General features: G+C 56.7%; 2 protein-coding genes and 1 long non-coding RNA gene across 4 annotated transcripts; 1 reads left to right on the forward strand and 2 right to left on the reverse strand.

Annotated features, from left to right (window-relative positions):
* Positions 1-21: 21 nt before the first annotated feature.
* Positions 22-23,164, forward strand: ZNF628 (zinc finger protein 628). Of its 2 annotated transcripts, XM_077981868.1 has the most exons (4): positions 22-566; positions 7,805-7,953; positions 14,997-15,643; positions 19,854-23,164. In XM_077981868.1, exon 4 carries the CDS (start codon positions 19,859-19,861, stop codon positions 23,045-23,047), a length of 3,189 nt encoding a protein of 1,062 aa, XP_077837994.1. In that variant the 5' UTR covers positions 22-566; positions 7,805-7,953; positions 14,997-15,643; positions 19,854-19,858; the 3' UTR covers positions 23,048-23,164. The 2 variants fall into 2 exon arrangements, with proteins under 2 accessions (XP_077837994.1, XP_077837993.1); XM_077981867.1 differs by lacking the exons at positions 22-566; positions 7,805-7,953; positions 14,997-15,643 and adding an exon at positions 15,717-16,276.
* On the reverse strand, positions 370-2,694 carry C19H19orf85 (chromosome 19 C19orf85 homolog). The gene is made up of 2 exons (XM_077981992.1): positions 1,758-2,694; positions 370-1,346 (listed from the first exon to the last, which is right to left on the reverse strand). The coding sequence occupies exons 1-2, from the start codon at positions 1,928-1,930 to the stop codon at positions 854-856; spliced, it is 666 nt and encodes a 221-aa protein (XP_077838118.1). The 5' UTR covers positions 1,931-2,694; the 3' UTR covers positions 370-853.
* LOC144337354 (uncharacterized) lies at positions 13,155-13,990 on the reverse strand. The gene is made up of 2 exons (XR_013410395.1): positions 13,858-13,990; positions 13,155-13,411 (listed from the first exon to the last, which is right to left on the reverse strand). It is a non-coding gene; the product is annotated as an uncharacterized LOC144337354 (long non-coding RNA).
* Positions 23,165-23,189: the final 25 nt, after the last annotated feature.

Genomic DNA, 23,189 nt, shown 5'->3' on the forward strand with positions numbered 1-23,189 from the left:
TGAAACATTAAAAAAAAAAAAGAAAAAATTGCTCTATCAACCAGGCTGGAGTACCGTGGTAAGATCACAGCTCGCTGCAGCCTCAACCTCCAGGGCTCAAGCAATCCTCCCACCTCAGCCTCCCGAGTAGCTGGGACCACTGGTATGCGCCACCACACTTGACTCATTTTTTTATTTTGTTGTAAAGACAGAGGTCTCACTCTGTTGCCCAGGCTGGTCTTGAACTCCTGGGCTCAAGGGATCCGCCTGCCTTAGCCTCCCAAAGTGCTGGGATTACAGGTGTGAGCCGCTGCACCCGGCCTTGTGTTTTATTTTCTTTTCAGCACTAACTCCAATCTGAATTGGAAATGAATCTTGCTTTTTGAAAAATGCATGGATATACTCTTTTATTGTCAGTTCCCCGCCAAAACACACACATGCACACAGAACGGGGAGCTCTCTGAGGCAGGGATCCCATCTGCCTCATTCACTGCTGAATCCTCAAGTCCTAGACCTGGGCCTGGTCCATAGCAGGCGCTCCATACGTCTTTGGGAATAAATGAGAGGAAAGCAGACATTAGGCAGAGGTAAGTCCGGCTGAGAGCGAGGGGTGGATGCCAAGATGGGGCAAGGAAGAAGGAAGGGGAAAGGCGAGAAAGCAAGAATGGGGCCTCCAGAAGAGGTGGAGGGGGGCCCTTGGGCCCAGGAGGAGACCCCTGAGGCAGTGGTCTGAGGAGGTGGTCTGGGTTGGTTTATTTTACCAGGGGCTGCCAGGTAGGGAGTGGACAGGTTGGGGGCTCCTGGAGAGGGCTGGAGAGCTGTCATGGAGGGGCCTCTGGCTTGTCCTGGGTTCTGAACTGGGTTGTGATTGGCCTTATGGGGAGCTGGTCCCCCAACCTTCAGGGATCCCCTGAGAATCCCAGGCACGAGGCACCTCCCACCAGTCCACCCAACCCCAGTCGGGAGCCGCGAGATCAGCCTCTTCCCCCAGGGCATGCTGGGGAAGGGGCAGGGGGCCACAGAAACGTGGGACCTGCTTCAGGTCCGGCTGGCCCAGGTCGAGATAGGACAGACCCAGCACTGGCAGGGGAGTGGGACCAGAGGAGGGGTCCCGTGGCACTGAGGTACACTCTGGGGTGAGCACAATGTTGTCAAAGAGGTCGAGGGTAGAGGTGTCCAGGGCAGTGAGACTCAGGCTGGCGCTGGCATGGGGAGCCTCAGTGGGGGCCACAGCACAGGCCACTCCCAGGAAGGGGGATGGAGGCGGCGGGGGTGGCTTTTGGAGCGAGGGTCTCTGGGGAGGTGCCTCCTGTGACAGGATGGAGAGGGCCAGGCGCTGGGTGGCGGCCTCAATCTTGGTGAACTGCCTGTAAAGACAGATGTGAGCAGGCTGGTCTCTAACGCCTGAACTCAAGTGATCCTCCTGCCTCAGCTTTTCAAGGTGCTGGGATTGCAGGCTTGAGCCACCACCCCCGGCCAGCATCATGTTTCCAAGGTTCACCCATGTGGTTGCATCACACCATGCTAGTTATTTATTTTGGTGAGTCCTGACCGCCTGCCACCCCCATGAAAACACAACCTCCACGACAGCAAGGAACTTTATCTGCTTTGGTAACTGGCCTGGCACACAGTAGGCACTCAATAAATGCATGTTGACTGCTGCTGGCATCCAGCCCTGGGGGCTGCTCCTCTTTGTGCCTGGTCTCCCCAAGCCAAGGGTGCTGGTTGCTCGTCCCCCTCCTCCCCCTCCCATTCCCACCTTCCCCACAGCCCCTCACCTGCAGATCTGGTTGTGCAGAAACCTTCTGTGGTTGGGCCGCCTCTTGGGGGGTCGGGTGCGCCGGGGCTGCAGGGCCCGCAGCATGTGGGCAGCTGCCCCGCTCACGAAGGCACACAGCTCCCGGGGGCCGGGCTCGGAGACCCCAGGGCCTTCGGGGACCCCGGGATGCATGGCCGGGGTGGTCTGAAGTAACTCCCCACAATACTGCTGACCAAAGTACCCCCCAAATCTGTGAGCAGGGTGGGGCAGGGGACTCTGGAGGCCCAGGTACCCCGGGCTGGGGAGGAGGCAGGGCTGGTGATTGGGCCAAGGCCTCCCCACTGCACCCTAACCCTGCCCCCACCTCCCAGGAGCCCGACCTGAAGTCCGAGGGACTGGCAGGTGGGGGCTGATATAGGAAGGCAGGGAACAGGGAGGGGAGGGGCTTTCTGGGGCCCTGTAAGTACCCAATTAGCGCATAGTTGGACCTAGGATATGGGACCAGCGCACGCCAGCGGGGGACAGAGAATAGTGCCTGGAGATGGCCAATTAAGGGAACAAAGGCGTGGTTAGGGAGGTGAGGCCGCCAGTGAGTCAAATGCAGCGATTGAGCGTGGAGGACCCTTAATTGGAGCCGTGGGGAGGGGGCTGGGAGGGAGGGGAGCTGGGCTGCATCTGCCCACTCACCCCCAGACACACCTGTGCCTCACTCCCTCTGCTCAGCCCAGGGCCTTAGGAGGGGAAACCGAGGCTCCCAAAGGGGCTGCTGCGGGCCGAGGTCTCCAGACTGCAGGAGGGGTTGGCTCCTGGGGGGTTGCCCCCCAAATCCTGGGGCTCATAGAATCCTGAGCAGCAGAGTGAGGGAGGAGAGGAGAGGAGAGGGGTGAGGCAGGACGGGAGGGGACGAGAGAACAGGGCACAGTCTCCCCCAGGGTGTGTTGTGGAGGGACTGGGACCCCTGGTGTCTGTGGGAGGCAGAGGATGGGCCGGGCCCCCTTGTTTCTGGAAGGGTGTTGGCTGGAGCGGGGACCCTGGGTCTCAGGTTGGGTGGGGGAGTGCCAGGTGTGACAGCCTCAGTCTCTGCTCAGAACCCACCCTCGGGGGTGTGCGCTGGGAAGCCAGGGTGTTTCCCGAAGTTGGTGTAAGAAATGACCACGGTAGGCCGGACGCGGTGGCTCAAGCCTGTAATCCCAGCACTTTGGGAGGCTGAGACGGGTGGATCACGAGGTCAGGAGATCGAGACCATCCTGGCTAACACGGTGAAACCCCGTCTCTACTAAAAAATACAAAAAAAAAAAAATAGCCGGGCGAGGTGGCGGGCGCCTGTAGTCCCAGCTACTCGGGAGCTTGAGGCAGGAGAATGGCGTGAACCCGGGAGGCGGAGCTTGCAGTGAGCTGAGATCCGGCCACTGCACTCCAGCCTGGGTGACAGAGCGAGACTCTTGTCTCAAAAAAAAAAAAAAAAAAAAGAAAAGAAATGGCCGGGCGCGGTGGCTCACGCCTGTAATCCCAGCACTTTGGGAGGCCGAGGCGGGCGGATCACAAGGTCAGGAGATCGAGACCACGGTGAAACCCCGTCTCTACTAAAAATACAAAAAATTAGCCGGGCGCGGTGGCGGGCGCCTGTAGTCCCAGCTACTCAGGAGGCTGAGGCAGGAGAATGGCGTAAAACCCAGGAGGCGGAGCTTGCAGTGAGCCGAGATCGCGCCACTGCACTCCAGCCTGGGCGACAGAGCGAGACTCCGTCTCAAAAAAAAAAAAAAAAAAAAAAAAGAAATGACCACGGCTTAGTACCTAGAACCGCACGCGCTGATTCTCCTGCCTGAAGCAGGGATTTGAGCCTGATGTCATGAGTTTTTTGCCAGGCCCGCTCACTGGCCAGCAGTACTATGGGCAAGGTCAGCAGCTGAGGTCCTACCAGGCCTAGGATGGGGGCCAGCAAGCAGGTGGGGACATATTGGGAGCTGAGGCTGAGTGCAGCCAGTGATGTTGCCAGAGGTCCAGTTTCCTGTCAGCAGAGCATGGTGAGACCAGCTGCAGTAGGACAGCCAGACACCCAGTGCCCTCACCAGCCACGGCACACACACGTTGACTGCCACCTCTGCCATGCTTGACACTGCCACTGTGCTGAACCACTGCACAGGTGGGGCTGCTGGGCCTGGTGTGGCTGGTGTCTGTGTCGGGGACATCATGGGCCTCCCCTGTTTCTCTTGGGTGTCTCCAAGGGTCTGCAGCCTCCTAGACAGCCTCTTGTACTCTGCCCCTTCGTCCCTCTGCCTGCCAGCTGTCTGTGACTCACACTAGCCCCATTGCTATCTCTCCATCTCCCCTGCTCTTGCTCTTTCCTCTTCTGTTCCTCGTGGCTTTCTGTCCATCCCTGAGTTGTCTACAATTCTTTCCACTATCAACTATCTATCACCTACCTATCTATGGATCTATCATCTATGTATGTGTGTATGTTTGTATATATCTATTTTTAGAGACAGAATCTGGCTCTGCCACCCAGGATGCACTGTAGTGGTGTGATCCTGGCTCACTGCAGCCTTGACCTCTTGGGCTAAAGAGATCCTTCCACCTCAGCTTCCTGAGAAGCTGGGACTACAGGCACCTGCCACCATGCTTGGCTGATTTTTTTTCTTTTGTAGAGATGGGGTCTCACTATGTTGCCCAGGCTGGTCTCAAACTTCTGGGTTCAAGCGATTCTCCTGCCTTGACCTCCCAAAGTGCTGGGATCACAGGCGAGAGCCACCGCGCCCAGCCTCTCTCCTCTGTATTGTCTCTCTGACTTCATCTCCCCCATTTGTGTTCTGGTTCCTCTCCCTGTCTGTCTCTTTCACCATCTCTGGAGTTTCTCTCAGTGTTTACGTTTTAGGCTCTGAATGCTCTTCACTGCCTGTCTCTCAGCTTCGCTGTTTCTGTCTCTCTGTCTTCCCTAGGGCAGGTCGTCTGTGTGTGTGCGTGTGTGTGTCTGTGTCAGATTGTTTCGGGGTGGTACCGTGCAGTTCCCGTCTCCTGGTGTCCAAAACAAAGGATTGGATGAGACGTGCACAGACAGCAAAGGAAAGGAGCAAACGCTTATGAAGCACAGTATTCCACTCTCAGAGGGGAGAGCAAACTGAGCTCTCCGAGATGAGATCAGCCCTGGTTTGTTACATTTCATGGCCTTTTTTTTTTTAAAGGACTCTTTTTAAAAATTTATTTATTTTTATTTTATTTTTTTAATTTTTATTTATTTATTTATTTATTTATTTTTGAGATGGAGTCTCTCTCTGTCGCCCAGGCTGGAGTGCAGTGGCGCAATCTTGGCTCACTGCAAGCTCCGCCTCCTGGGTTCATGCCATTCTCCTGCCTCAGCTTCCTGAGTAGCTGGGACTACAGGCGCCCGCCACCGCGCCTGGCTAATTTTTGTATTTTTAGTAGAGACGGGGTTTCACCGTGTTAGCCAGGATGGTCTCGATCTCCTGACCTCGTGATCCACCCGTCTCGGCCTCCCAAAGTGCTGGGATTACAGGCCTGAGCCACCGTGCCGTCCTGTTTTTTATTTTTGAGATGGAGTCTTGCTCTGTTGCCCAGGCTGGAGTGCAGTGGTATGATCTTGTCTCACTGCAGCCTCCGTCTCCCGGATTCAAGTGATTCTCCTGCTTCAGCCTCTAGAGTAGCTGGGATCACAGGCATGCACCACCATGCCTGTCTAACTTTTGTGTGTTTTTTAGTAGAGACGGAGTTTCACCATGTTGGCCAGGCTGGTCTTGAACTCCTGATCTCAAATGATCCGAACTCCTGATCTCAAATGATCCGCCTGCCTCGGCCACCCAAAGTGCCGGGATTACAGGCATGAGCCACTGCGCCTGGCCATACATTTCATGGCCTTTTATATGTTTTTCATCTCTTGCTTAACCTCACTTTATCCCTTGTAGGTTAGTTGCTCATCCTTGCCTAATCTCACTTTATCTCTTCTCACCAAATCACTCATCTTCAGCTTTATTTTTCGTGACCAAACTGCTACTGCGGGTCCTTCTGGCTTATTTTCCTTATCCTGCATGTTCCACCTCACTGCTTCCTCCCTTATTTCGCATGTCCTGCTTCTGCCATCTGACACGTTTTGCTTCTGCTACTGCTTAAGCTAACCTACGTCCAAGGGTCCCCTTTGCCTCCCCGAATTCCTCTGCTATTCTCCTGCCTCAAGAGGTCCGACAGTCTGGTTCACGCCTGTGGTGTTGGGGGTGGCCTGAAGGTTTCCTGTCCTGTTCCGCTCCAGGTCTCAGGCACAGAGGGGAGGATCCAGGGTCCCTTGGCAAGAGGCCGAAGGGAGAGGGCCCCTGGGTCTCTGGAGGATGGGAAGGGAAGGATTGGCCCTGAGGGCCGGGAAGGGGCTCAGGCTGGTCCCGTCACGTGGCTGGGGCATGACGTTTGCTACCTTGATACACACTTTATCGTATGTATTCACATCTGGTAGCTCTTATTTCAAAATTTGCATTCCACAGCCCGGGGGCCAAGAGCAACCTCCGCCGGCCAGCTCAGTCCTTTTCAGGCCGGCCGGGAATGCACAGGGGGGCCGCCTGCAGGCTGCGGCCTCGGGACTGTCCACCAGGGGGCGCCCGCCTGGCCGGTGCTGGGCGGCCCGGCTCAAGGGGTGCGGCCCCAGAACTTGGGGCCCTCTCCTGTCTCCTGTCGTTGAGAACCATCAACCACGGTGAGAAGCGGGCTTCATGGGGTGTTTGTTGAGGACCTACACTTACAGGCTCCTCTTCCCTATCCCAGCCCTTGAAATGCTGTGTGTGTTGGGGGTGGATTTAGTCATTCAACAAACATTTGTGGAGCACCTTGCTTTGCCCAGCAATGGAGGAGGTGAGCCAGGCAGGTTGGGCCATGAGGGTAAGCGTGATGGAGAACCATAGAGGGTTTGGGGCAGGGGTAGACCCTGCCCCCAGCCTCCTTTGCAGGCCTTGCTACAGCTGGAATGTGGAGACCCCACCCCCTAATCCCCCTACAATCTGGATGGGGGTGTCAGGGCCAGGCCAGGAAGCCAGGGACAACACACGGTGTGTCCTTCCCTGTCCCCATCCACCCATCTGCTATCTGCTCCCTCTTATCCAGTTATTGTGGGACCTTGTTTCCCTTAATTTATTTTATTATTATTATTGTTTGAGACAGAGTCTCTCTCTGTCACCTAGGCTGGAGTGCATGGTGCAGTCTCGGCTCACTGCAACTTCTGCCTCCTGGGTTCAAGAGATTCTCCTGCCTCAGCCTCCCAAGTAGCTGGAATTATAGGCGCCCACCACCACGCCCGGCTAATTTTTGTATTTTTTAGTAGAGACGGGGTTTCGCCATGTTGGACAGGCTGGTCTCGAACTCCTGACCTCAGGCGATCCACCCGCCTTGGCGTCCCAAAGTGCTGGGATTACAGGCGTGAGCCACTGCCTCCAGCCCCCCCTTAAAATTTATTGTTAAAATGTACAGATAGCAGAGTCACAATGTATCATCACCCTGGTGTTCCCAACCCAGAAGCAGAGGGGCCAACCCTGTCGTGTTTGGTTCACAACTCTTCTTCTGAGAGAAGGCTGGCCGTGGCTGCCTGTGTCTCCCCAGATTCCAGTGTTGCGGTTGTGACCCCCATGCTCCAGAGTGGGACAATATTAGGATAAAGTCTTTAAACAAGCAATTAACCTGGGTGCAATGGCTCACGCTTGTCATCCCAGCGCTTTGGGAGGCCGAGGCGGGTGGAGGATCACCTGAGGTCAAGAGTTCGAGACCAGCCTGACCAACATGGAGAAACCCCGTCTCTACTAAAAATACAAAATTAGCCAGGCGTGGTGGCACACGCCTGTAATCCCAGCTACTCCGGAGGCTGCGGCAGGAGAATCGCCTATACCTGGGAGATGGAGGTTTCGGTGAGCCGAGATCACGCCATAGCACTCCAGCCTGGGCAACAAGAGTGAAACTCTGTTTCGATAAAGAAGGAAGGAGGGAAGGAAGGAAGGGAGAGAGAGAGGGTGGAAGGAAGCAATGAAGTTAAACAAGGTCATCAGGGTCTGCCCTAACGAAATCTGATGGTGTCAATTACAGAAGAGATTAGGACACAGACACGCACCGAGGGGCCACCATCGAGGCCCCACAAGGAAGACAGCATCTGCAAGCCAAGGAGAGAGGCCTCGGGGTAAAGCAACCCTCCAGACACCTTGACTGCAGACTTCCGTATCCAGAACCGGGAGAAAGTAAGTTTCTGTTGTTGGGAGCACTCAGTGTGGAACTTTGTTATGGGGGTCCTAGCAGATTCGTATATATAACGAGTGTATTCGCTATCTATACTGTGTAAGAACTAGCCACTGATGCAATGGCTTTAAACAACATACATTCATTATCTCAGAGTTCCGTGGCCAGGAATCTAGGCACCATGGTTTATCTTGGTCCTCTGGTCAGGGTCGCTGCAATCCTGGAGTGGGCCAGGGCTGGGGTCTCATCTGAGGTTGCGGTCCGCTCCCAAGTTGACACAGCAGCATTCATTTCAGTGCCTCTGAAGAATGCATGGAGTCCTGGGTTCAGGGCCAGCAGAAGAATCTCTGCGTTTCCCATCTCTGACCTCTAGGCCCAGCTTTTTTTATATATATAATATAAATATATAAATATATATATTAATATAATATATAATATAAATATATATTATATATATTATATATTATAATATATATATTATATATATAATATATATTATATATAATATATATATAATATATATTATATATATAATATATAATATATATATAATATATATATTATATATAATATATAATATATATATTATATATTATATATAATAATATATAATATATAATATATATTTTATACAATATATAATATATATTTTATATAATATATAAATATATATTTATATATTATATTTTATATAATATATAATATATATTTATATATTATATTTTATATAATATATAATACATATTTTATAATATATATTTTATATATTTATATATATTTTATATATATATATTTTTTGAGATGGAGTCTCGCTCTGTCACCCAGCCTGGAGTGCAGTGGCGCGATCTCGGCTCACTGCAACCTTCGCCTCCTGGGTTCAAGCGATTCTCCTGCCTCAGCCTCCCGAGTAGCTGGGATTACAGGTGCCCGCCACCACGACCTGCTAATTTTTTGTATTTTTAGTAGAGACAGAGTTTCACCATGTTGGCCAAGCTGGTCTCGAACTCCTGACCTCAGGTCATCCACTCGCCTCGGCCTCCCAAAGTGCTGGGATTACAGACATGAGCCACTGTGCCTGGCCTCAGGATCTTTGACCGCATCTGCTAAGACCCCCCTTGCCTTCACCATATCACATAACCATCACATCCACATAATGCAAAGGCACTCACATAAGGGCACGGGTCCCTGGGGGTCATCGTAGAAGGTGGCAGCCACTCTTAGGGAGGAAATTTAGCATGTATCTGTCTCTGTTTTTGCACTTAGAGGAATGTTTTACCTGTGCAGATGGAACCCTGTGTATTGTTGCTTCCTCCAGCGAGTCTGCCCTGGCTTCCCCCAGGCTGCATGTGGAGTCTCCCCTGGCTCCCATGTCCTGGGCAGCCTCCATGAGTGCCTGACCGTGCATGTGAGACCTGCTCAATAGGCCTTGGAAGTGGGTGGACTCTGGGGTTGGGCACATTCCTGGTCCAACCACTTCTGGGTTGCAGGAATTACTTCCTGGTTCTGTGGCTTGGCCATGAGACTTCAGAGGGCCTTGCCTTACCCCGCTGTGAAATGGGGATCGCACCCCTTCTGAGTGGAGAGGCCCATTAGCTCGGGGCCTGCTGGGGCTGCCATAGGGGCCTTAAGAGATGTCAGAAGGGAGGAGCACCGTGGCTCGTGCCTGTAATCCGAACACTTTGGGAGGCCGAGGCAGGTGGATCACCTGAGGTCAGGAGTTTAAGACCAGCCAAATTAGCTGGGTATGGTGGCAAATGCCTGTAATCTGAGCTACTCAGGAGGCTGAGGCAGGAGAATCATTTGAACCTGGGAGGTCGAGGTTGCAGTGAGCCAAGATTGTGCCATTGTACTCCAGCCTGAGCAATAGAGTGGGACTCCGTTTCCAAAAAAAAAAAAGAAGGGAGCATCCTAAGCCTGTGGGAGGCATGGGCCTGCCCCCTGGGTCCCTTGTCCCTGGGGATGGCTGACAACCAGTGACTCTCTTTGCCCATCCCCTCTGCCTTTGGTCTAAAATGCATCTCTGGTTCCTTACTCGACTTGTTTGAAAAAGGATGTTTTATTTTTAGTCTCTGGCCCTGGGAATCCAGTCATTACTCCAGATACCTTCTCTAGCCCCTGACCCCACTTTCTACAGAGGGAGGGAAGGGGAGTGGCAGGTTCCTTCTAAAGCCTTAGGCTGATCCTCCTGGGATCGGGGTGGATGGAGAAGAATCTCCCAAGTGCAGGGCCTCTGGGCAGGAGTGACAGCCCAGTCCCCAGGAAAGGGTGGGTACCTGGAAAGGCTGAATGGTTTACCTGGCTGGCAGGCGGCAGGGCTCAGAGTGTGAGGCTGGGCAAGGAGCCTGATCTAGTTGGGGTGGGGAAAACCGTGCCCCCAAAACACCTGGTGTTGTTGGCTAGAAACAGAAACATCTGGGGCCTGCAGGGGTGTTAGGGGTGCACATCTGGGCATCTGCTTGGTCGTGCATTGGAGGCTCTGGAGGTCCCCTCACTGCCCTGAAGCTGTATCTCCTGCTTGGCTTTTCTCCACGGCACTGCGCAGTGGGTAGTCTGTCTTCTTGATTCCCACTGCATGCCCTGGGAGGTTCTGTGAGCTCACTGAGACGGTGAGTTTTTTTACTGGCTTTTCCCCTCCACATTGCTATGACCCCAGCTCCCAGGACAGGGCCTGGGGTGGAGCCCCGGTCTGGACTGTGGGTGGGAGCGCTGCTGGGCCTGGAACAGCTGCAGCTGAGGATTCTGTATGATCTTTTTTTTTTTTTTTTTTTTTTTTGAGACGGAGTCTCGCTCTGTAGCCCAGGCTGGAGTGCAGTGGCCGGATCTCAGCTCACTGCAAGCTCCGCCTCCCGGGTTCACACCATTCTCCCGCCTCAGCCTCCCGAGTAGCTGGGACTACAGGCGCTGCCACCTCGCCCGGCTATTTTTTGTATTTCTTAGTAGAGACGGGGTTTCACTGTGTTAGCCAGGATGGTCTCGATCTCCTGACCTCGTGATCCGCCCATCTCGGCCTCCCAAAGTGCTGGGATTACAGGCTTGAGCCACCGCGCCCGGCGTTTTTTTTTTTTTTTTTGAGACGGAGTGTCGCTCTGTCGCCCAGGCTGGAGTGCAGTGGCCGCATCTCAGCTCACTGCAAGCTCCGCCTCCCGGGTCTACGCCATTCTCCTGCCTCAGCCTCCCGAGTAGCTGGGACTACAGGCGCCCGCCACCTCACCCGGCTAGTTTTTTTTGTACTTTTTAGTAGAGACGGGGTTTCACCGTATTAGCCAGGCTGGTCTCGATCTCCTGACCTTGTGATCCGCCCGTCTCGGCCTCCCAAATTGCTGGGATTACAGGCTTGAGCCACCGCGCCCGGCCGGATTCTGTATGATCTTATCCATGTCTTCGGTTATTTGATTCTGTTTTTGTTTGTTTGTTCGAGACGGAGTCTCGCTCTGTTACCCAGGCTGGAGTACAGTGGCACAATCTTGGCTCACTGCAAACCTCCGCCTCCCGGGTTCAAGCAATTCTCCTGCCTCAGCCTCCTGAGTAGCTGGGACTACAGGCACGTGCCACCATGCCCGGCTGATTTTTGTATTTTTAGTACAGAGGGGGTTTCACCATGCTGGCCAGGCTGGTCTCGAACTCCTGACCTTGTGATCCGCCTGCCTCGGTCTCCCAAAGGCCTGGGATTACAGGCATGAGCCACTGCACCCAGCTGATTCTGTTTACTTGTCAGCATGAGGGACCTGATGACATCCCTTGAAGGGCTACACAGAGGATCCGGGGGGTTGGGGGAAAACCCCACCTCCCCGTCTGGGTCCCTGAGACTCCTCCTTGGCCTGGAAAGTGCTGGACACAAGGCTGGCCTGAGTCCCGTCACTGTCTCCAAGGGGCTGCTAGGCTGTTCTGAAAACAAACCAGTTGAATCCACACCGCCTTTTCAGGGACAGCAGGTTGCCCGAGGCCATTGACTTCAAAACCTTTGTTCACCTTCTGGCTGCAAAGTGGAGAATGGTATGGAGAGTAAGCGCCAGTCTTAGCCATGCCCATCTCTCTCTCTCTTTTTTTTTTTTTTTTTTGAGAGAGGGTCTTGCTCTATTGCCCAGGCTGGAGTGCAGTGGTGCAATCTCAGTTCACTGTAGCCTTAACCTCCCAGGCTCAAGCGATCCTCTGAGTAGCTGGGACTAAAGGCATGTACTACCATATGAAGCTAATTTTTCTTTTTGTTTGTTTGTTTTTTAGACGGAGTCTCGCTCTGTCGCCCAGGCTGGAGTGCAGTGGCACGATCTCGGCTCACTGCAAGCTCCACCTCCCAGGTTCACGCCATTCTCCTGCCTCAGCCTCCCGAGTAGCTGGGACTACAGGTGCCCGCCACCACGCCCAGCTAATTTTTTGTATTTTTAGTAGAGACGGGGTTTCACCATGTTAGCCAGGATGGTCTCCATCTCCTGACCTTGTGATCCGCCCGCCTCGGCCTCCCAAAGTGCTGGGATTACAGGCGTGAGCCACCGTGCCCAGCCTCTAATTTTTTGTAGAGATGAGGTCTTGCTATACTGCCCAGGCTGGGTGTCCCATCCCTTTTGTAATGCCTCTGGGTGGGCAGGTAAGTGAGGGGGGCTGAGCTGAGGACCCCTTTCACTATTGCAGAGACCCAGATGGCCTGAGGCAAGGGGGATGGAGGTGGGATCCGCACCTCTGGGCTTTCCTGGCCTGGCAGCCAGCTGGGCAGCGCATTCCCATCTGTGTCCCCACCCCTCATGGCAGCCGCTTTGTGTGGTTAATGCTGACGTGAAAGGAATGTTTGGGCTGAGCTGGATGCCAGGGGGTTTTACACGCACGAATGCACGGAGATATCACCACCAAGACCCTGTAAGGTAGGGGTGGGGCCACATCAGCGCAGATCAGCCCTGAGTTCCAGCCTGCTTGTGGACTTGGGAAACGGTGTGGGAGGCTAGAAAAATCCACTCATTCAACAAACAAGTACCGTCTGCTTCTCCATCAGGGCCCATGCTGGTTTGGAATACGTGGGCAGCGAAGACATGAAAGGTCCCTGCTGTCATGGGACATAGATAAATGTCGCTGAGCATGTAAGAGGGACACCACCTAGCACAGGAGGCTTTCCAGCGGGATCTTTGAAGGGGTGGCCTGCCCCTCCACACCTGTGGGCGTTTCTCGTTAGGTGGAACGAGAGACTTGAGAAAAGAAATGAGACACAGAGACAAAGTATAGAGAAAGAAAAAGTGGGCCCAGGGGACCGGAGCTCAGCTTACAGAGGACCCACGCCGGCACCGGTCTCTGAGTTCCCTTAGTATTTATTGATAATTATCTTTACAATCTTAAACATAAGGGAGTGGCAGGACAATAGGATCATTGTAGGGAGGAAATCAGCAGTAAGACATATGAACAAAGATCTCTGTGACATGAATAAGTTTAAAGGAAAATGCTGTGCCTTGAGATGCATATGCAAATATCTCCATAAATCTCCCGGCCCGCGGGATAGTCGAAGCAGGCCCTGGAGGAGGGGGTGGGAATTTGGGGAACAAGAGATACGAGAAATGGAGACAAGACAGTGCTCTGATCAAGTCTCTCTTGATGGCGGTAATGCAGTGCCTTATATACACTTGGAGGGAAAGGGGTTGGGCCAAGGCGAAAATGATCTCATAGTGGAGGCGTGGCCAGATAGGTATTGGTTTCTCTGGTCGAACGTCATGTTGCACCTGCGCTGTCAGGTAGTAATTTTCGCGGGCGCGGGAAAAATGGGTGAAGCAGCAGCAGCAGGAAGAGCGCCATCTTTTATGAGGTATTAATACAGGGAAAAAGGTAAATCTAGGGAGGAGGTAGAAGGTGGAAATGAATAGAGCTCAGGCGTTTTTAATCGTCAGTTATTATTCGCTATGGCCGGGGCGTGCAGCTCCGGACACATAAACCTTTTAGCAGCATTGTTTCAGCCTATCACATGGGGAGAAACCTTGGACAATACCTAGCTTTCCTAGGCAGAGGTCCCTGCGACCTTTGGCCGTGTAAGTGTCCCTGGGTAGTTGAAATTAAGAGAATGGTGATGACTTTTAACCAGCAAGCTGCTTCAGGCACTTGTTTAACAAAGACACATCCTGCACAGCCCAAAATCCTTTAAACCTTGAGTCACCACAGCACATGTCTCTTGCAAGGACAAGGTTGGGGGTAGGGTCACAGATTAACAGCATCTCAAATACAGAACTAAATGGAGTCTCTTATGTCTACTTCTTTCTATATAGACACAGTAACAGGTTAATCTCTTTCTTTTCCCCACAATCTTGCTGGGCAGGGATGGGTTAAGGGCAGAAGGGCCTTCTGGTCTGAGAAACAGCATACAGAATGGCCTTCAGGCCGAGGGGACTGCCTTTGAGCAGTGGCTCTCAACTAGTGAACATTTGGCAATGTCTGGAGATATTCTTTTTTGTTGTTTGTTTTTTTTTTGACACGGAGTCTCACTCTGTCACTCAGGCTGGAGTGCAGTGGCATGATCTTGGCTCACTGCAACCTCCAACTCCTGGGTTTAAGTGATTCTCTTGCCTCAGCCTCCTGAGTAGCTGGGATTACAGGCACCTGCCACCGTGCCCGGCTAATTTTTGTACTTTTAGTAGAGTCAGGGTTTCACTATGTTGGCCAGGCTGGTCTCGAACTCTTGACCTCAAGTGATCTGCCTGCCTCAGCCTCCCAAAGTGCTGGGATTACAGGTGTGAGCCACCGTGAAGATCTCCATCTGGAGATATTCTGAGCTCTCCTAAGGGGTGTGTGGAGCGGGGCTGGGGGATGCTACCCGCATCTAGTGGGTGGAGGCCTGGGATACTGCTCACCACCCTACAGTGCATAGGACAGTCCCCACGGCAGAGTCCATCCCAAATGGCACTAGTGCTCTGGCTGAGAAACTGCGTTGCATGACCCTCAGAAAAGCCAACGTGGCTGGAACGCTGGGTTGGGCGGGGGTGGGGCGTGGAAAAGGGTTCTGGAGCAGCTCGGTCTCCCACGAAAACCCCGTAAGGAGTCTCTGGATTCCAGGCTCCCTGAACGGACCTTTGCCCAGCAGGAACCAGGTTCTGCAGCGTCTGGATGAGCGTGCACGAAGCACACGCCCGAAAATCCTGAGCACGTGGCTCTACTGAGGGACGGAAAGCGCTCCAGGCCTCGGTTTCCCGCAGGAGCGATTACACCCTGGGGGCGGGGCCCGCTTCATGGGAGGGAGTTTTGTACAACCGTGGTGCATGGAAGGATTTTTCTGCAGATGAGAGGGAATCGGGACTAATAAAGGTGAACTTGCGACCGCGCGTCTCGAGCTGGCCGTCCCCCGCCTTGGGCTCACCGGGGCCTCGGCCCCCAAGACCTGACAGCTGGAGTCGGGGACCACAACTGCGAGAACTACAACTCCCAGGATGCCGCGCACCGCCTGCGCCCGACCTCGTCGAGGACTCGGGCAGCCAATGGGAGGGTCCGGGGGCGGGAACTCGGCGTACGTGCGTCGTGACGCGCCGACGGAGACGTCGGGGTTTGTGTGCGCGAGAGGCCGCCGATAAAGGTTGGGTGCCTCGCGCCGGGGGCCGTTGGGAGGGAGTGCGCCCCCGCCCCCCCTCCCCGGCCCCCACAGCTGCACCGCCGCTGCCGGGGCCCCACCTTCCCGTCGACCCCCGCGAGAAGGTCCTGGGGCTGCCACCCTCGTTCCCCCGATTGGGGCCGCAGGTGAGAGACCGGAGGGGCGGGGGTGGGGGGAGGGACCGGAGGGCGGAGACGTTGGGGGTGGGAGGGGGGAGCGTGAAGCCGGAAGGGGTACCTTAAAGGGGAGGTCGCTATTTCACCGCCGACTTTTGCCCGCTGGGCCGGCTCCGCCCTCTTAAAGGGCAAGGGGCTGCATTGAGAGGGCGGGTCAGGCTTTGCATTTTTATAGAAGCTTTCTGACTTAAAACAAACTTTTTCCCTTAAAAGGCGGTTATCTCATTAAAAGCCAGTGGCCGTTTCCCAAACGTTGAAGCAAAAACTCCTGAGTCCTGGTTGCTTCAAAACGATCCCTAGTTTAGCTCAACAAAGGTGGAGATGGGTCTGCAGTGGCAGCATCCCCTTAAAGGGGAAGTCCAGCCTGCTGAAAGGGTGTGGCGCGGCCTTTTAAAGGGGATGCTCTCTTCTTGCTAAATGGGACCCCGCTGTTTCAGGGCACGGATATCGCGTTTAAGGAGATGCTCGGCCTTCTCAAAGGCACGTGCAGCTTCTTAGGATCAGAAGGTTCTTTTTTTCCTTTTTTTCTTTTTTTGGAGACGGAGTCTCTGTTGCCCAGGCTGGAGTGCAATGGCGCGATCTAACCTGCTTACATATTAAAGGGTACGCTTATCTTTTAAAAAGGAAGTTCTTGGCTAGGCGCGGTGGCTCACGCCTGTAGTGCCAGCACTTTGGGAGGCCGAGGCGGGCGGATCACTTGAGACCAGGAGTTCAAGACCAGCCCGGGCAACATGGTGAAACCCCGTCTCTAGTAAAAATGCAAAAATTAGCCGGGCCTGGTGGCACGCACCTGTCATCCCAGCTACTCGGGAGGCTGAGGCAGGAGAATCGCTTGAACCCGGGAGGCGGAGGTTGCAGTGAGCCGAGATCGCGCCACTGCACTCCAGCCTTGGTGACAGAGTGAGACCCTGTCTCAAAAAACAAAACAAAACAAAAAACCAAGAAGTTCTTATAGCTTGTCCGAAGGGGATGCCCAAGCTTCATTCATTTAAAACTTGTTTACTGAGCACACACTCTGCCAGACATTATTGTAGGCACTGGGATGGCATACAACAGTGAACCAGACAGAAGCCCCTATTTTCACAGCGTTGACATTCTAGCATGGTGAGACAGAATAAAACAGAGAACACACTGGTCATATAGTAGCGGTTCTCATCTGGGGGCAGCGGTTCTCATCTGGGGGCAGCGGTTCTCATCTGGGGGCAGCGGTGCTCCCCTCGGGCGACATTGCGGCTAAGACTTGGAAGTGCAGGAGTGAGCTTTGTGGACAGTGTAGGGGAAGGCTTCATAGGCCAATGTCAGGCGTCCAGTGGGTCAAGGCCAGGGGCCAGGGATGCTGCTAAACACCCTGCAGTGCACAGGACAGGTCTGGCCCCACAGACCATTCTGAGGCTGAGAATCCCTGGCTGTACAGTACATTAAAAGGTGATCATCGCTGTGGGGGAAAAATAAGGCAGGAAAAGGGAATAGGGAGTTGGAAGGGATTGTAGATTTCAATAAGGCTGTCAGGGAAGCTCTCACAGAGTGGATTTCAGCGAAGACTCGGAGGCGAAAGAGAGCAGTGGGCACAGGGGGAAAGGAAGGGGCGGTTCTAGGCAGGTGCCCTGAAGTGGGAGCAGGTCTGCCTGGCCATCCTGGGTGACCAGAGTGACCAGGGGTAGGGGGCCGGTGAGGACAGCAGGAGGACAAGTCAGGGAGGGGACAGGCCGCAGCCTGCAGGAAGTCAGCAGGCTCGAAGACCAGAGCTGTGGCAGATTTCTGAGCACAGGAATGCAATGCCCAGCCCTCCCTGTTGACTGGTTCACTTCAGCTGCTGTATTGGGAACAGAAGGGTGGGCAGGGCACGGGTGGAAACACGGAGATCTGTGGGGAGGCTGCTGCAGCTGCCTGGGAGAGAGACAGTAGTGCCTCAGATCAAGGTGGAGGCCTGTGAGAAGCGGCCAGATCCCGGATATGTTCCGGCTGGAAGGGGAATCTGCTGACAGAGGTGGTCGAGAGGAGGCGAGGAGCCTCTGGCCTGAGGAAGAAGACCGCTGCCGTTTTCAGAGATGGAGAAGCTATGGATGGAGTAGAAGTTGGGGGCGAGGAGCAAAAGACTATAGATTTTGGGCACGTTAAGTTTGAGGTGTCTACGAGGCGTTCAGATGGCACAGTCTAGCAGGTGGTGTGGTATTCAGAGGGTAGGTCTCACAGCGCTGGAGACCTGGAGTCATTGTTCGTAGATGGTGGAGTCCTGAGAGTGGGTGGGGGCTCCCAGGGAGAGAGGACAGAGAAAAGAGGACCAAGGGGTGCCCGAGCCCCGGGTGCTCCCATATCGAGAGGTCAGGGAGGTGAGAAGGAACCAGGCTGGGGACTGAGAGGGGGTGACAGGTGAAGGAGGACAGCGAGGGAGCGAGGTATCCTGGAGGCCAAGGGGAGGCGGGCCATGGACCCAGCGACAGGTGAGCCACTGCGGGCCATGCACCACCGAGGCCGTGGTGGAGTGGGGGCACCAGTGTGGGACTGAAGGGGTTTGAGCGGGGAAAGAGCGGGTTGACACTGGAGTTGCTCTGCTATGAAGGAATGGAGAAATGAGTTCGCAGCTGGACAGGGAAGTAGAGTGAAAAGATTTTTGGTTTTTAAAGATGGGAGACATAGATTGTTGGTTCTGCACATGGGAATGGTCCAGGAGAGGAGGAAAAGTGGAGGATGTGGGTGGGAAGGCAGGGTCCATGGGCACCGGGTCAGGCCTGTGGGAAAGGACCACGCAGGGTTTCTGGACCTCGCACTGTTGACATCGTGGCTGGGATTGTTCTCGGCTGCGGGGCCGTCCTGTGAATTGTAGGGTGTTGAGCAGCATCCCTGGCCTCCTCCCACCAGATGCCAGGAGCACTTTCCTCTCTAGTTAACAGATAACCCAGAATGCCTCCAGGCACTGCCAGATGTCCCCTGGGTCAGAGGCACAATTTGTCCCAGTTGAGAACCACTGGTATCGTGGTCAGAATGTGAGAACCTTTATTTTCACAGAGGCATGATCAAGGACAGGGTTGCCTGCCAAGAACAGGAGGGGAGAGGAGGGGTTGGAGGTTTCAGGAGAAAGCAGCACACCTGCGAGTGCATGGACCAGAGACATGTAGTGTGAGCCAGGGAGGGTGATGGTGAGGGGGCTGCAGATTTCATGGGCATGAAGGCAAAGTGAGACTGAGGCCAGGCCAGGCAAGGCCAGGCAAGGGGGTGCCTGTCATGGCCACCTGCAGCATTTGTGCAGGGTCAGGCAGGAGTGAGGATGTGGGCTGGCTGGAGGAGGCAGGGCGGGCTGGGTGGTAGATGGGGATGGGCTACAGTCTAAGGATTTGGGGAGTTGAAGCACCAAGCGGGAGTGACCTAGAAGGCTTTGTGGTGGTGGGAAGTAGGTTGTTCCAGGCTCAGACCATGAGGACACTTTTTTTTTTGAGACGGAATCTCTCTCTGTTGCCCAGGCTGGAGTGCAATGGCATGATCTCAGCTCACACTGCAACCTCCACCTCCTGTATTCAAGCAATTCTCCTGCCTCAGTCTCCTGAGTAGCTGGGATTACAGGCGCCCGCCACCACGCTGGGCTCATTTTTGTATTTTTAGTAGAGACAGGGTTTCACCACACTGGCCAGGCTGGTCTCAAATTCCTGATCTCAGGTGATCTGCCTGCCTTGGCCTCTCAAAGTGCTAGGATTGATTACAGGCGTAAGCCACCGTGTCTGGCCCCATGAGGAGGATTTAGTTAGCAGGAAGAGGTTTAGGGTATGGCAGTGGGAGGAGTGTTGAGGCCGAGGCGGAGGATAAAGTCTTAGAGGGAGAGCAGCAAGGAGCAGAGCCCGGAGAGCCCCTCTGTGTGTGGTCTTCAGGGACCCTACCTGTCTGTAGAGGGAGTGAGCAGACTCCTAAAGGCAGCGCTTGCTCTCTTGAAGGCGGGGCCCCGCCTTCTCAGACCTGGCCAGCCTCCTAAGGAGGGTGACCACCAGTTTGCTGGGGAGTTTCCATTTCAGCACTGAAAGTCCAGCATCGCTGGCACCTGCTCATGTTCCAAGCAAACTGGGACCACTGGAGACCCTAATCCTAAGGAAGGTCCCCTGCAAAGTGGGTGACCCGGGGAGGTAGTGTGTGGGTTTGGCGTTGAGATGACCCAGTGCGGGGGTGAGCCCCTGACCCGGAATCCCTCCCCCAGGTGTGATGGTTGGCTCCCACGCGGACATGGCCCCGGCCTCTACTGCGGAGGGGGCCGGGGAGAAGCCAGGCCCTGCAGCCCCTGCCCCGGCGGCCCAGTACGAGTGTGGGGAGTGTGGCAAGTCATTCCGGTGGTCGTCCCGGCTTCTGCACCACCAGCGCACGCACACAGGCGAGCGGCCCTACAAGTGTCCAGACTGCCCCAAGGCCTTCAAGGGCTCCTCGGCCCTGCTCTACCACCAGCGAGGCCACACAGGCGAGCGGCCCTACCAGTGCCCCGACTGCCCCAAGGCCTTCAAGCGCTCCTCCCTGCTGCAGATCCACCGCAGCGTGCACACCGGCCTGCGGGCCTTCATCTGCGGCCAGTGCGGCCTGGCCTTCAAGTGGTCATCCCACTACCAGTACCACCTAAGACAGCACACAGGCGAGCGCCCCTACCCGTGCCCGGACTGCCCCAAGGCCTTCAAGAACTCGTCCAGCCTGCGGCGCCACCGCCATGTGCACACTGGCGAGCGGCCCTACACCTGTGGCGTCTGCGGGAAGAGCTTCACGCAGAGCACCAACCTGCGGCAGCACCAGCGCGTGCACACGGGCGAGCGGCCCTTCCGCTGCCCGCTCTGCCCCAAGACCTTCACCCACTCCTCCAACCTGCTGCTGCACCAGCGCACCCACGGCGCCGCCCCTGCCGCCGCCCCGGGTGCCGCCCCCGCGGGCCCGCCCCCCCAGCCCCGGGAGCCCAGCGGTGGTGGCGGCAAGGTCTTCGTGTGCGACGCCTACCTGCAGCGGCACCTCCAGCCCCACAGCCCGCCCGCGCCCCCCGCCCCACCGCCCCCGCCCCCGCCCGTGGTGCCCGAGCTCTTTTTGGCGGCGGCGGAGACCACGGTGGAGCTGGTGTACCGCTGCGATGGCTGCGAGCAGGGATTCAGCAGCGAGGAGCTGCTCCTGGAGCACCAGCCGTGCCCCGGGCCGGAGGCGGCGCCGCCCCAGCCCCAGGACGCACCCGCCGAGGCGCCCAAGGCCGACCAGCCACCGTCCCCTATGCCGCAGCCCCCTCCTCCCGCCGCCGCCCCCGCCCCTGGCTTTGCCTGTCTGCCCTGCGGCAAGTCCTTCCGGACGGTGGCCGGGCTCTCCCGCCACCAGCACAGCCACGGGACTGCCGGCGGGCAAGCGTTCCGCTGCGGCAGCTGCGACGGCTCCTTCCCGCAGCTGGCCAGCCTCCTGGCTCATCAGCAGTGCCACGTGGAAGAGGCGGCGGCCGGGCGCCCGCCTCCGCAGGCTGAGGCCGCCGAGGTGACCTGTCCCCAGGAACCGCTGGCGCCTGCCGCCTCCGCCCCGCCACCACCCCCGTCCGCCCCCGCGTCTGCGGAGCGGCCCTACAAATGTGCCGAGTGCGGCAAGGCCTTCAAGGGCTCCTCCGGGCTGCGCTACCACCTGCGGGACCACACGGGCGAGCGGCCCTACCAGTGCGGCGAGTGCGGCAAGGCCTTCAAGCGCTCCTCCCTGCTGGCTATCCACCAGCGCGTGCACACGGGCCTGCGGGCCTTCACCTGCGGCCAGTGTGGCCTCACCTTCAAATGGTCGTCCCACTACCAGTACCACCTGCGGCTGCACTCGGGCGAGCGGCCCTACGCCTGCGGGGAGTGTGGCAAGGCCTTCCGCAACACGTCGTGCCTGCGTCGCCACCGCCACGTGCACACTGGCGAAAGGCCCCACGCCTGCGGTGTCTGCGGCAAGAGCTTCGCGCAGACCTCCAACCTGCGGCAGCACCAGCGTGTGCACACGGGCGAGCGGCCCTTCCGCTGTCCGCTCTGCCCCAAGACCTTCACCCACTCCTCCAACCTGCTGCTGCACCAGCGCACGCACTCAGCCGAGCGCCCCTTCACCTGCCCCATCTGCGGTCGCGGCTTCGTTATGGCCGCCTACCTGCAGCGGCACCTGAGGACGCACGCCCCGGCCAACACGGCTCCCAGCACCACAGCCCCCGCCGCCGGCTCCCAGCCCCCTGCTCCACTGGCTGCCGCCCGGGCCCCGCCAGCCACCCAAGATGTCCATGTCCTGCCCCACCTCCAGGCCACGCTCTCCCTCGAGGTGGCGGGGGGCACGGCCCAGGCCCCGAGCTTGGGGCCAGCAGCGCCCAACTCTCAGACGTTCCTCCTGGTGCAAACTGCCCAGGGCCTCCAGCTGATCCCTAGCAGCGTGCAACCCCCTACACCTCCGCCCCCTCCTGCACCTCCCAAGCTCATCCTGCTGCCCTCCTCCAGTGCAGGGGCTGGGAGCGGCCGTGCAAGGCAGGGCCCGCGGGCAGTGGGGAAAGCCAGCCAGGGGGCGGGAGTGGTCTGGCTGCCAGGCCCTGGGGGTCTAGGGGTGCAGGGAGCGGCCAGCGCAGGGGCCAGCGGGGCAGCGCAGAGCCTCATCGTTCTGCAGAATGTGGGGGGTGGGGAGGCAGGGCCACAGGAAGTGAGTGGGGTGCAGCTCCAGTCCCTCCGGCCAGCCCCAGAAGTAACCACGGTCCAGCTCCAGCCAGCACAGGAGGTGACCACGGTCCAGCTTCAGCCAGCACAGGAAGTAACCACGGTCCAGCTCCAGCCAGCACAGGAGGTGACCACGGTCCAGCTCCAGCCTGTGGCCGGCCAGCTTTCCAATTCCAGTGGGGGAGCTGTGGCTACTGAGGCGCCCAACCTGCTGGTTGTTCAGAGCGGAGCAGCTGAGGAGTTGCTCACGGGCCCCGGCCCCGGGGAGGCGGGGGATGGTGAGGCCAGCACCGGTGTGGTCCAGGATGTCCTCTTTGAGACACTCCAGACGGACGAGGGCTTGCAGAGCGTGCTGGTGCTGAGCGGGGCCGATGGCGAGCAGACCCAGCTCTGCGTACAGGAGGTAGAAACCCTTTCCCCTGGGCTGACCGAGCCGCCTGCCACCGGCCCACCGGGACAGAAACTCCTCATCATCCGCAGCGCCCCAGCCACTGAGTTGCTGGACAGCAGCAGCACTGGAGGAGGCGCCGCCACGCTGCAGCTCCTGGCCCCACCGCCCTCAGGCCCAGCCTCGGGCCCCGCGGGGCTCCCCGCGGCTCCAGCCTCCCAGATGGTACAAGTGGTCCCCGCAGGAGCTGGGCCTGGTGTTATGACCCCGCAGGGCCTGCCCTCCATCCAGATTGTCCAGACTCTACCCGCAGTCCAGCTGGTGCACACGTTTTGAGGAGAGCCAGTGATTCCCCTCCCGCCCCACACAGAGACCCCGACTCACTGCCAGCCGGGGCGGGGCGGGGCGGGGTGCTGCAGGCTGGCCTTGCCTAATAAAGACCCGAGTCTCCCCGCCTGTGTTCTGTTTTCCTGAGGGG

Source organism: Macaca mulatta, chromosome 19 (assembly GCF_049350105.2).
Source record: "Macaca mulatta isolate MMU2019108-1 chromosome 19, T2T-MMU8v2.0, whole genome shotgun sequence".
Classification (NCBI taxonomy): domain Eukaryota; kingdom Metazoa; phylum Chordata; class Mammalia; order Primates; family Cercopithecidae; genus Macaca; species Macaca mulatta.

Coding starts and splice junctions, on each gene's coding strand:
- C19H19orf85 (XM_077981992.1), bottom strand. CDS start 1,930: ATGCATCCCGGGGTCCCCGAAGGCCCTGGGGTCTCCGAGCCCGGCCCC. Junction 1,347..1,757: donor CTGCACAACCAGATCTGCAG/GTGAGGGGCTGT, acceptor CTGTCTTTACAG/GCAGTTCACCAAGATTGAGG.
- ZNF628 (XM_077981868.1), top strand. CDS start 19,859: ATGGTTGGCTCCCACGCGGACATGGCCCCGGCCTCTACTGCGGAGGGG.